The sequence below is a fragment of the Onychomys torridus genome, chromosome 17 (genome assembly GCF_903995425.1).
Source record: "Onychomys torridus chromosome 17, mOncTor1.1, whole genome shotgun sequence".
Classification (NCBI taxonomy): domain Eukaryota; kingdom Metazoa; phylum Chordata; class Mammalia; order Rodentia; family Cricetidae; genus Onychomys; species Onychomys torridus.
The window spans coordinates 19,473,291-19,486,381 of record NC_050459.1 but is presented as its reverse complement, the minus strand read 5'-3'; the positions used below and the strand labels follow the sequence as shown (position 1 = coordinate 19,486,381).

The 13,091-nt window shown below is 40.9% G+C and overlaps 1 protein-coding gene across 1 annotated transcript in view; it reads left to right on the top strand.

Moving 5' to 3' along the window:
* The window catches only part of Adam32 (ADAM metallopeptidase domain 32), a 102,963-nt gene that overhangs the window by 77,892 nt on the left and 11,980 nt on the right, over window positions 1–13,091 (top strand). Inside the window, exons 19-22 of the mRNA XM_036166914.1 lie at window positions 984–1,080; window positions 2,320–2,476; window positions 7,545–7,583; window positions 8,042–8,114. Coding sequence (XP_036022807.1) covers window positions 984–1,080; window positions 2,320–2,476; window positions 7,545–7,583; window positions 8,042–8,114 — 366 coding nt within the window. The remainder of the gene's footprint in view (window positions 1–983; window positions 1,081–2,319; window positions 2,477–7,544; window positions 7,584–8,041; window positions 8,115–13,091) is intronic.

The window sequence follows — 13,091 nt, the reverse complement described above, 5'->3', positions numbered from 1 at the left end:
ATGTAGAAGCTCCGGGACCAGCTTTAGTCTACGGCATTAATTTTTCTGTTTGTACCCGTCTGTTGACGGTGCTATCCACGGCAATTTTTATTTGATTTTTTTTCTTTCATTGCCAAGATTCTCATTTGGCTCCCTGCCCCAGATCTCAATTTCTTTGCAATTAGAAAATTTATTATCGTGGAAGTTGCTGATTATTTTTTTCATCAAGGTTCTTATTCTTAGGTTGAAATTTAGATCCAGTTAAGATGGCATCGGCTGAGTTACATGAAGAACATTCTCTGTCTTTGCTAGTAAATGTTTCACAATTAGCCTGGGGAAGGTTTAGGTCTTTGCTTGCAAAGGCCAATATCTGAAGGAGCCAACAGGAAGTCACTGAATCTGAGGAAGAGAAAAGATCCATGCCAGTCAGCCTTGGGATTGGTGGCCTCTAACACATCACTAGAGTTTATGTCTGCTTCTGAAACTGCCCTCTAAACATTTTTTTTTTTTTTTTCGAGACAGAATTTCTCTGTGTAGCCCTGGCTGTCCTGGAACTCACTCTGTAGACCAGGTTGGCCTCAAACTCACAGAGATCTGCCTATCCCTGCCTCCCAAGTGTTGGGATTAAAGGCTTGTACCACCACCGCCATGGCATGTTACAGTTTCTTTTTCTTTTTTCTTTTCTATTTTTTGTTTTTTTCTGGAGCTAAGGACTGAACCCAGAACCTTGTGCTTGTTAGGCAAGCGCCCTACCACTGAGCTAAATCCACAACCCCATGTTACAGTTTCTTGATCCAAGTATGTCTTCTTTTGTAGCTTTTTAATATCTCTTCCTTTGATGTGTGAATTTTAGTCTATGGAGCCAAATATCCCCTTTATGGGATTCCCTCTTGAAATCACGTAAATATAACTATACTTGGCTAAGATAAAAAAGTAAACATTATGGCCTAGCACATAGTTTCATAATCTTAAAAACTGATTTACACATCTCAAAATGATCCTAGGTATGCAATTCACTTGGCGAATGTCATTGTAATAAAGGCTTCCACCCTCCAAACTGTAGCACGAGTGCCAGATCTTCTTGGTGGCTTAACAAAAACGGTAAGTATTTATATCTTTAAATAGCTCTTGAGGAACAGTTATAGAATCACCTTGTTCCATTCACACAAAGCCACATTTTGCCACCCAAAAAGAGACTAATGGGATTTGGAATCAAAAGGCAATTAGACGTTTCTCAAATGAATGAGACCAGGTGTCCTGGGCTGTCTGTTTCTCTATGCTGCCTTATCTGTCATTTGGGGGTGTTTCCCATCTGTTTTCCCACCTTTACAAACTGTGTGGGATCTCAGCTCTAGGCAATGTTTACTGCATCAGGTACAGCCACCATGTTTCTGTTAAAGGGGAAACAACATGGAGGATAAGGTGTGACGCAGAGCCTGTAGACTTACAAATGGCAAATCTCACCTGAAGAGATAATAGAGGAGCCACTACCATGACAGCCTCTGGTGCCTGTCCTTGATGCACCCATTAGATCTGGAAGTCATTCTGGAACTTCCCTTCCTCTCTGGTTTTTTTTCCAGACAGGGTTTCTCTGTGTAGCCCTGGCTGTCCTGAAACTCACTCTGTAGACCAGGCTGGCCTTGAACTCACAGAGATCCACCTGCTTTTGCTTCCTGAGTGCTGGGATTAAAGATGTGCTCTAACACACTCGGTTATAATTAAAAATAGTTTTGATTTTCACACAGTGCGTTCTGTTGGTTTCCCCTTCCCCAGCTCCTAGATCCCGCCCCCATTTCCCTACCCACCCAAAGCCACATCCTTCCTTCTTAGGGTCTGAAAGGCTCAGGTAGGCACTGTCAACAAGTGATGGACTTAAGATCCGAGCCAAGCTTCTCCGTTTCCCTCGGGCGCCCCTTTAGGTAGCACCACAATCTCACATAGATAAATACAGCCCAAAGGCGAGAAGCCAGGCATCTCTTCCCTGCAAAGGGGGTGACAGACAAGCACGGTGAGATCTATGGAGAACCTTCTAACAAGTCCAAGTTTAGTAGTATCATTGTAATCAACTTGCACTTCGGATCACTGGATTTCAGGCACTCCCAGGGTTACAGTGGGGCTTTACTGTGATTGCCAGAGCGTGTAGAATACTCTAGAAACCTCTGAAACTTTGTTTTTATGTTTTAATGAGGATTTTAGATACAGCTTCAAATATTGTGGTACTCGAGTTAGTTTTCCATGCTCCTTGATTGGAAAAAAAAAAAGAAAATTATTTTAATGGATTTGTCGCCATTTGAAAGTAAAATCGCATCAGTTAATGTTTAGCATCCCTTTCCTTTTTAGATCTGACCATGGAAGGATCTGCTAAGAACTCAGAAAAGAAGTGGCTTCTAAGCCTGTACATTGTTTTAATTATTTTCACCTCAGCAGTCCTATTACTCACAGTGTGGAAAGGCTTGAAACCATGGCTTTTCAAGGAAGAGGAGTCCATGAGCAGCGAGTACGTTGAATTCATGTTCCGAAGCTAAGTTTTAGTAGCACCAGGACCTTGTTACATAAGATGTCAGGAGAAGCAAGGACGCTTTGTGTTTCCCTAGGCCTTTGGGCACTCTATCAACATTTCCTCGAATTGCGTGAGGTTTTCTAGTCAGTGAGCACTTTCTTACAGACGATGGGTTTGGGAGTGTGGGTAACACAACACAGTCACCGTTGTGTTAGCCAAGCCATCCCCCAGTGTCTGCCCCGGACAGCAGCAGGATCACGGGTGTGCTTGCCTTTCCACGTGGGTGTTGAGGATCTGAGTTCAAATCCTCATGTTTATTTGTGCGGCTGCTCACCTCCCCATGCTGCCCTGAAGACTGCTGACACTTGTTCATACGCGATCTCATCTGCACATCCAATAAGATATTTATTCCAAATGTTGTAACCTGGTTTTGTTTATGGCGTGTTTCCCAAAGATTTTTAAGCAGGCCATGTTCTACATCCGAGCACTCAACGGCACCATAAGTTCAAGTTTACTAAGCCCCTTTGTGTCTGTTGTTGGCTGTTTGCATATTAGAGGGTGCCCCACATTCAAGTTTGTCTCAGACTTGCAGCTTATGTGTTATCCGGCATGAGCTGGGGGAGTGCCTCACATTGGCATTCCGCTCTTGTGAACAAAACTTTAATAAACAAGGGAGGTAGGTGCCTTGAATTGAATTGAGATCCCAATTTCGATCCATTTAGAATGCCTCAAAGTAGGATTTCTGGATGGGCTGGTTGGTAGTTGTGATTTTCATTTTCCAGGGTAGCCATCCCGTTACCCGGCCAAAAGGTCAGGAGACGAGACAAAATCCAGTATCAGAGCTTTATTAGGAGGAAGGGGTGGGTGGGGTGGGGTGGGCAGGCCTGGGGAAGAAGTACGTGCAGAGAGCCCAGAGAGAGAGAGAGAGAGGGAGGAGAGAACAGAGAAGAGAGAGAGGAGGAGTCTGTGTTGGCTTTTTAAAGATCTCCACGCACATGCGCAGGTAGGCTTATGGAGCTATGCCACGCATGCGCTGCTTGCGTGACCGTGCTGTGCAAAGCCCGAACAGCCGTACCCGGTGCTGATTTTACATCCTCACAAGCGCTCCATTTTCTCCCCCTACGGTTCCCACTCTGAACTTCTCACCTTCTTTCTAGCCATCCTAACAGAAGTGGCTTTCTCTTACTGGAAATGTGTACATCTTTTTTAGAAAAAACACTTGTTCAAGTCCTTGGGGCATATTTTATTTTATTTTGAGACAGGGTCTCACTGTGTCACCCTGGCTGGCCCGGAGTTCTTTATATAGATCAGGTCGGCTCGGAAGTCACAGAGGTCTGACTGCCTCGACCTCCTCACTTCTGGGATAGAGCCTTCAGTCAGATTGTAACTGGGTGTTTTTTCCTCTTAAATGCCATGGATTCCTTGCGTGTTTTGGATCTGTGTTTGGATACTGATTCCTTATCACATGAGTGCTTTCCCAGTATGTGGAGTGCTCGTGTGGCCTTTTGGTTTGTGGATTGTGCTCTTTCTGTGTGGATGATTGCCACGTCTCAGGCTTCCTTTGGGGGGAGTTCTAGCTTTCTGGTCTTTGTGAAGTTTTTTTCTTTTTAATCAATTTTGAGTGAATTTTGTGTGGTGTAAGAGGGGCTCCAGTTTCACTGTTAAATGCTTTTGTTATTCCAGCACTACTTATGGAAGGACACTGTCACTCGCCCCACTGTGTGCTCGGCATCTTTGTTTAAGGCCAGCTGACTGCATGGGAGTCTCTTTCTGCACTCTGTCGTTCCATTGATCGGTGCACCAGTTTTTACAACGCACTTTGTGCCGTCAACTCGACATCAGGAAATACATACAATGAGTGCTTCGAGCCTTGTGCATTTGAACTGGGATTACGTTGTTGATGTGGAGTCTTTTGTGGTTCCTTCTGAACATTAGGGTTGTCGTTTTTGATTCTGTGAAAAATGCTGTGAGAATTTTTTTTTTTTTGACTGTGTTACAAGACAGTTGTGGCTCCTGGGAATCGAACTTGAGTCTTCTGAAGATCAGCCACTGCTCTTCAGTGTTGAGCCACCTGTCCTGCCCCTAGTGTGGATATTTTGAAAGTAGTGGTTCTTCCAATCCACACATTGGCATAGCTTCCTTCTTACTGTTATCTTTAACTTCCTGTCATTGTTCTGTTGTTTTCAGTGGTGTGTAGACTCTTAGTGAAATTTAGTCCTAGAGATTTCATTTTTATCGAGGCTGTGTAGATGAGATTGTTCTCATAAATTTCTTTCTTTCTTTTCTTTTTTTTTTTTTAAGAGTTAAGTAGAGAATTGTAACTGATTTTTGTGTCCTTCAAATTTACGGAGTTTGTTCTTAAGAGTCTTTTCTCTCTCAGAGACGAGGTTTTGCCAGATAGCTCTGGATGGCTTCATATTCATGACCTTCCTGCTTCCATCCCCTGAGTTCGAGAGTTATAGGTATGGCCCACCCCACCATGCCAAGCTTAGCTAAGGCAAGCTGTCCTTGTTACAGTAGAGGATTTAGACATTTTAAACATACAGTAACAGGTCACTTCCTTCTTCATCTGGAGCTTGGGTGCCATGTGTTTGCCATTCCTCAAGTGACTCCCTGGGCTATATTATTTTGGGGAGTGATACTGTTGTTTTCTTCCTGGTCTTATAAAATCATGAGAACTTTGCACCAAGTATAATAATGTAGCTGTGGGCTTATAATGTATGGCTTCTATTATGTTGAGAAGCATCCCGTGTATACTTAATTGTTGAAATAGTTTTTTAATCATAAACAGTTGTTGAATTTTGTGAAACATTTTTCTTGCACTTGATGAACTACCCTTACCTCTCATGGTAGCATTTATGGTAGCCAGTGACTTTGGTCTGTGATTTTCTTTTCTGGTCACTTGTTTGTCTGGGTTTGGTATCAGGACAATGTTCTTGTAAATTGACTTGGGAAGTGTTCTTCCTTCTTTAGTATTTTGGTAGAATTTGAGAAGGACTTATATTAGTCTTTTTTTTTTTTTTCTTCTGAGACAGAGTTTCTCTGTGTAATAGCCCTGGTTGTCCTTGAACTCTCTTTGTAGACCAGGCTGGCCTCGAACTCACAGAGATCCTCCTGCCTCTGCCTCCTGAGTGCTGGGATTGAAGGCATGTGCCATCACACCTGGCTCGCCTTGTATTGGTCTTGTGAAAATTTTGATAGAGGCAGGTGTTGTACAAACGTTTGAAGCTGGTTTCCTGAAGCCCTTCCATGGCTCTTTCCTCCAACAGTCTTAGAACTTAAGGTCTTACACACAGGTCTTTGATATGTTTTGAGTTGGTTTCTGTACCAGGTGAGAAGCAGGGATTTAAATGCAACCTTCTACAAATATCAACTTGGTTTTCCCCAGTATCACTTTGTAAAGAAGCTGTTTTTCATGTTCTAGACTATTGTATAAGTGGAAACACATAATATATTCTTTGTTTTTATGTGACTTATTTCACTTACCACAATGATTTGGACACTCGTTATAATCTTGTATCTGTTGTTTGGTCTTTTCCTTATGGATTGATGGATATTCAGGTCACTTATAACTTTTTGATAAAATGATTGTGGATTTTAGGTGGATGTTGAGGTGTGAATATCTGGGTGAATATATACTTTGTTATTTGGGTTATTTCTAGGAGTAGGACAGCTGGGTAACATGGTAGCAAATGTTTAACTTCTAAAGAAAGAGTCAAACCCATTCCCTGAACCATCATCTTCCTCTTGCCTCACAGCCATCAGTGAGACCTGCTTCATCTGCACCTTTGCTAGGAGGTGGTGCCCTGCAGCATACTACTGTACACTGGTATCACATTATGCTTTCATTTGCACATTTCTTATAAGTAATGATGCTAAGGGTTGTTTCATTATTATCTGTACGTATTGTTTGGAGAAATGGCTATTCAGATTCTACGCCCATCTTAGTTAGGATGTTTGTCATTTTGTTATTCAATTACTTGTCTTTAGGCCATTTGTGAAGTAGATTGTCTTTTGTCTGAGTGCTCTGTTTTTTTTTTTTTTTTTTTTTTGGTTTTTTGAGACAGGGTTTCTCTGTAGCTTTGGAGCCTGTCCTGGACTAGCTCTGTAGACCAGGCTGGCTTTGAACTCACAGAGATCCACCTGCCTCTGCCTCCCAAGTGCTGGGATTACAGGTTTGCACTGCCACCACCACCCCCAGCTCTAGGTAATATTTTTAAGTAACAACTGGTACAGTATAAAAATTCTGATCCCGAGTGCTGAGATTACAGGCGTGCGCCACCACTGCCCAGCCTGAGTGCTCTTTATATATTCCACATGTAAGTCCTTCATCATGTATTTCATTTGTGAATGTGTTTCCCCATCCAAGGCTTGTCTTTAACTCTCTTGGCAGTCATTCAGAAAGTGCGTTTTAAACTTGATGAAATTCAATGGGCCAATGTGCTCTTTTAGACACCATGATTTGGGTATTGTACATAGGAAACAAGAGCCCAACCTAAGTTCACCAAGATCTCTCCTGGATGTTTCATAGTTTTAGATTTTACAGTTAGATATGTATGGAGTTTGGGTTGGGTTTTCTATGGCCAAGAGGGCTGAGGCTGCATCTGTGAGGCAACATTGTTCTCAGTCTTTGTTAAACAGTAAGTGTGTAGTCACAGACAAGGTGTGCTGGCCTTGCATCATTCTGTCTACCTCAGTGCCTGAGAAGAATGGGTTGTGAGATCATCACTTACTCAATGTCCCCATGTCAGCAAAAGAAAACTCTCATGTATTTGTTCTGAGTGAATATGTTTACTCTAGCTAAGGAGCTAGCTCCATGTGAATGGAGTTATGTGTTCTGTGTTTAGAGTAGACAGCACAAAGGGCCGGGGTTCTGTACCGGTGTGACACGGGTTAAAAAACACTTATTCTTGTCTTTATTCAGATCCCATTGAATATTTTATTTATTGGTAACTGGTCTTGTAAAAGAGATCCTATTGCTTATACAATAGTCCAATTTTTTATTCACAAAGTTAAGATTTTTACTTCTCTTACGACCAATTAACATACTATTTTCCATTTCTAGAACCAAATCAGAAAGCAACACTCACACCTACACCAGCAGGTGAGTGCATTCAAAGGTGGCATAAAGAAAGATGTTGAAAATGAACAATAACTTAATTATAAATCTTAATGAAATTGTAGACATCCTAACTTCAGCTGGTGAGGTAGGGCTATGAAAAACCAGACTAATAATATGTCATAGTTTTGCTTTTAGTAAGTCCTTCATTTATTTACTAATTTATTGGAACTCTACTCCCTCCCCTGACCTCCTGCCTGCAAAAATCTAAGGAATAAAATGCCGAGTCTAACAGAAGAGGTGTGCAATGCATAAGGAAACACACTGGTATCTAATACTTACAAGTCATCAGCCCTGGGTAAACAATATATTAGTGTGCTGCTTGGGTAACAAACCTTCGCCTTTCTCCCCATCATCTGTATGTTCTTTCCATCTAATCTTCTAAGATGATCCCGAGTTCCAGAAGGGGTTTAGGGCTGCATACTCAATTCTTGCTTTTTCAGCCTCCTGAGCAGCCATGCGTTTCTGCATTTTCCATTGTTCATTACAAAGAGGGGCTTCTCTGATCAAAGCCAGGTATAACATTTATGTATGGTTATAATTTAAAAAAAAAATACTGAGATGGTAGCTTGGAACCATGACAATTTAGCTAAGCAACAGTAAGTTTGAGCCCAGCAGCCCGAGATCTCCTCACATGATGCTTTTTGACTTTGTTGTACCAGGCATGAGTTGACTTTTGTAGAACAGGTCGCAAATGCAAGCAAGCAGAGAACAGTTGGTGACTGTTCTAACAGTCTCACCACTATTGCATCAGTAGGTGCGTCTTGTTGGGAACTTTGACCCTGTAGTTGGTAGGGTCCACACTAGCCTGGATATCTCCTTCTGCCATCACAAAAGCTTCCAGCTCAGTCACATTTTGATTCTTTTGTACCATGCAACCAAGGCATGTGGTGTTTTTAGCAATACAGTCATATGACTTAGTTCTGGTGGGCAACCTAGTGGAATGATAATATCCTGTATCCTTTTGGAAGCCTCTTAGGTATCTCTGTCCAACAACTCATAAGGAAGTATATCTAGCACCTGGTACTGGGGTTTTTGCTTAATAACCCAAGGCTTTTAGGAGAAGTAGTATCTAACATCTATGAAACCCCCTTCTCTCCTTCTTAATTTGTATATTTTAATTGTATGGTTTTTCACACAGTCTTGATTTTGGTTAACCTTCTTTCTCTTCTCCACCTCATCTTCCAATCCCCATCCTGCTTAAAGTTTCCAAGTCCCAAGTACCAGGTCTATGTTTTGATATCATCTATGTTCTGCCATCCCCTCTCCCTTAAGAGATCCTCCACCCAAGTAGGCCTTTTCCAGGTTCCTGGTTTGTACTGGTCATCAAAGTGAAACCCAAATTACAGATATTTGAAGCTAGAATCAATGGATGACAGAGAGAGCATTCAGTAGTTATCTTTTGTGGAGGGTCTGGGTTACCTCACTCTAAATATATATTTTAGTTCCATCCATTTATCTGAAAATTCATAAATTTATTTTCTTATGGAATGTGGTGGTTTGAATAAGAATGGTCCCCATAGGCTCATATATTTGAATGCTTGGTCATCAGGGAGTGGCACTGCTTGAGAAGGATTAGCAAGTGTGCCTTTGATGAAGTAGTTGTGGCCTTGTTGGCCAAAGTGTGTCACTAGGGGTGGGACTTCAGATTTCAAAAGCCCATGGCAGGCCCAGTCTGTCTGTCTGTCTGTCTGTCTCTCTCTCCCTGTCTGTCTCTCTCTCTCTCTCTCTCTCTCTCTCTCTCTCTCTCTCTCCCCCTCCCTCCCTCCCTCCCCCTCTCTCTCTGCCTATGGATCAGGATGTAGCTCTTAGTTACTTCACCAGCACTAGACCTGCCTGCTGCCTGCCATGATGATAATGCACTAAGTCCCTGAAACTGTAAGCAAGGCCCCAATTAAATGCTTCCCTTTATAAGAGTTGCCTTGGTCATGGTATCTCTTCACAGCAAAAGAACACTGACTAAGACACAGATGAATATAAATCCATTTTGTAAATGGGTCACATTTTCAATATCCGTTCATCTGTTGATGAACATCTGGGCTGATTCCATTTCCTGGGTGTTGTGAATAGAGCAGCAATGAGCATGGATGAGCAAGTGTTGCTGTATGCCCAAGAACAGTGCAGTTGGGTCCAATGGTGGTTCAGAATGTGTTTTAGAACCTCCACAGGGATTTCCACGCTGGCTGCTTCTGATTATACTCCTGCCGGGGTGTAAGTGTTCCCCTTCCCCGTTTCTCCATGAGCTGTTCTTGACGATGGACTTTCTGACTGGGATCAGGTGGTATCTCAACATTGCTTTAATTCACATTTTAATGATGTTGAATAGTTGTAAAATGTTTACTAGCAATTCATATTTTTTTCTTTTGAGAATTCTCTGTTCAGATCCATGCCCACTTTTTGATTGGCTGGTTGATTTTCTTGATGTTTAGCTTCTAGAGTTCTTTGTGTGTTTTCTATTTGAATCCTCCATGAGATACATAACTGGTGAGGATTTTCTCCTGTTTGGTGGGCCACCTCCTCACCTGGTTAGCAGTTTCCTTTGCTGGACAGAAGCTTTTCAGTTTCATTAGACCTCTCTTGTCAAAGGCTGGTCTTAATTGCTGTATAATTGGAATCTCAGTAGAAAATTCCTTGCCTGCACCTCTGTCTTCCACTGTACTCCTTACTTTTTCATTCAGCAGTTTCAGACTCTCTGGTAGTCTGTTGAAGTCCTTGACCTATTTGCAGTTTTGTGCAGGGTAGGAGATACGTGTTTATTCCCATTCACATGTTGATGTCCTATTTTCTCAGTACCATTTGTAGATATTTTCTTCAGTGTGTGTTTCTGACATTTTTTTTTTTTCATCAAAAAGTAGATTTATGTCTGGATTTCCATTCTCGTCCACTGGTCTATGTTATTTTGGTGCCAGTATTGTGCTATGAAATCAGGTCTGATGTTACTTCCCATAGTATTCTTTATAGTCACCATTGCTTCGTCTATCTTTGGTCTATTGTTCTTCTATACAAAGTGCTAGATTATTATATGTCTGTGAACTATGGTCCTGGGACTTTGATTAGGATTGCATTGAGCCTGTGGATGGCTTTTGGTAGGATGACCGTTTTCATAGTTATTTGGATCTGTCTTAGTTAGGGTTTCTATTGCTGTGATGAAACACCATGACCAAAGCAACTTGAGGAGGAAAGGGTTTATTTGGCTTACACTTCCACATTGCTGTCCACCACTGAAGGAAGTCAGGACAGGAGCTCAAGCAGGCTAGGAACCTGGAGGCAGGAGCTAATGCAGAGGCTGTGGAGGAGTGCAGTTTACTGATTTCTTATAGAATCCATGACCACAGCCCAGGGATGGCACCACCCACAATGAGCTGAACCTTCCTTCATCAATCACTAATTAAGAAAATGCTTTGCAGGCTTGCCTATGACCCAATGTTTATGGAGGCATGTTCTCAATTGAGGCTCCCTCCTCTCAGATGACCCTAGCTTGTGTCAAGTTGACATGAAACTAGCCAACACAGGACCCATGAGCCTAGGGGGTCTTCCTGTCTCTTAATATCTTCCTCATTTTCTTTCTCTAGGTCTCTTAAAGTTTTTACTTTAGAGGTCTTTCCCCGCTTGGTTAGATTTTTTCCAAGATTTCTTCTTCAGTATGCTTGTCACTTCTACAGATGTATGAATGTATGTTAATTTTATCCTGCCATTTTGCTATATGTGTGTATCAGCTCTAAGGGCTTTTATGGTGGACTCTTCAGAGTCTCTTATGCATGGAATCATATAGTTTGCAAACAAGGATATTTTTACTGTCCCCTGCCACATTTGTATACCTTTTATGGTCTTGTTGCCCTATCTAAGACTTTCCAAGCACTGTACTGAATAGAGTGGAGAAAATGGGCATCCTTGTCTTGTTCATGATGTTAGTGGAAATGCTTTGATCTTTTTTCCCATTCATTGTGATGTTGACGATGAGCTTTTCATATATAGACTCTATTATGTTTAGGTATGCTTCTCCATCTCCAGCTTCTCTATGACTTTTATAATGAAGGGAGTTAGATTTTGTCAAAGTCCTTCTCTACCCCTATTGAATTAACCATGTGATTTCAGTATTTGAATTCATTTATGTGATGAATTACATTTGTTGATTTATTTATGTTGATTATCTCTGTATCTCTGAAAGAAAGCCAAATTGGTCATGATGAATGATGCTTTTCATGTGATCTTTAATATTTGTTTTACAAGTTTATTTTTGAGAAATTTTGCATCTATATTTATAAAGGCTATCAGACTTTTCTTTTGTTGTTGTTGTGTCTGGGTTTTGGTATCAGGCTAATCCTGGACTGATAAAATGAACTTAAAGCATTCCTTCATTTTCTGTTTTATGTAATAATTTGAGTACTACTGTTGATAATTTTTTTTATTAAAGGTCTCATAAAAATCTACAGTGAATCCTTTAGGGCCTGGATTTTTTTCTTAAGTTAGGAGAGTTGTTATTATTGCTTTAGGCTCATTGCTGGTTATATATCAGCTTAAAGTATTTCTTTCATTTTGGTTTAATTTTGGTACATCACATAAGTCTAGAAAAATCATCCATTTACCTTTTTATATATTTTTAATTTAGAAATTTTTTGTGTCCTTATGGGTTTCTGAATTGCATTCATGTCTATTATAATGGCTCACTTGTAACCTCTGATTTTACTAATTTGCTTCTTCTTTCTTAAGTTGATTTGATTAAGGCAGCAGTTCTCAACCTATGGGTCAGGACCCCTTTGGTGTCACATAGAAGATATCCTGGATATTAGCTGTTTACATTATGATTCATAATAGCAGCAAAATTACAGTTATAAAGTGGCAACAGAATGATTTTATGGTTGAGATCACCACAACAAGAGGAACTATGTTAAAGAATCGCAGCATTAGGAAGAACCATGGGTTAAAGAGTTGCCAATCTTGTTTATCTTTCAAAGAACCAACTTCTTGCTTCATTGTTGTTGTTTTTAAAATAACTCTTTCATTAATGTGTGCTCTGATCTTTATTATTTCTCCTTTCCTACATTTTGGGGCCTAGTTGGTTCTTGCCCTAAGGCCCACTGTTAAGTTATCTATTTGGGTTTTCAAGACGTTTTTGATCTAGGCTCTTAAAGCTGAAGACTCTCCTCTTAGGACTGCCTTCACTGTATAGGGTTGGGAATGTTGTGTTTTCATTTTCGTTCATTTCTAGGAATCTTGCATTTTCTTTTATGACTTCTTTGGTGATCCATTCATCATTTGGTTGTGCACTTTTCCATCTCAACAACAGTGCACATTTTGTGTGGTATTAGTCATTCTTGAACCCAGTTCTATTTTTGTTATTTGTTTAGAGAACTTCATATACGAGCACTACATCAACATCACTGCTGCCCCTTCTTCCCCCTCCAGCTGCTCCTTTGTCCCCTTCCCAGACTTCATGATTTGATTGTCAAGAGTCTTTAATTATCTAGTATGTACATATGCATACATGGATAT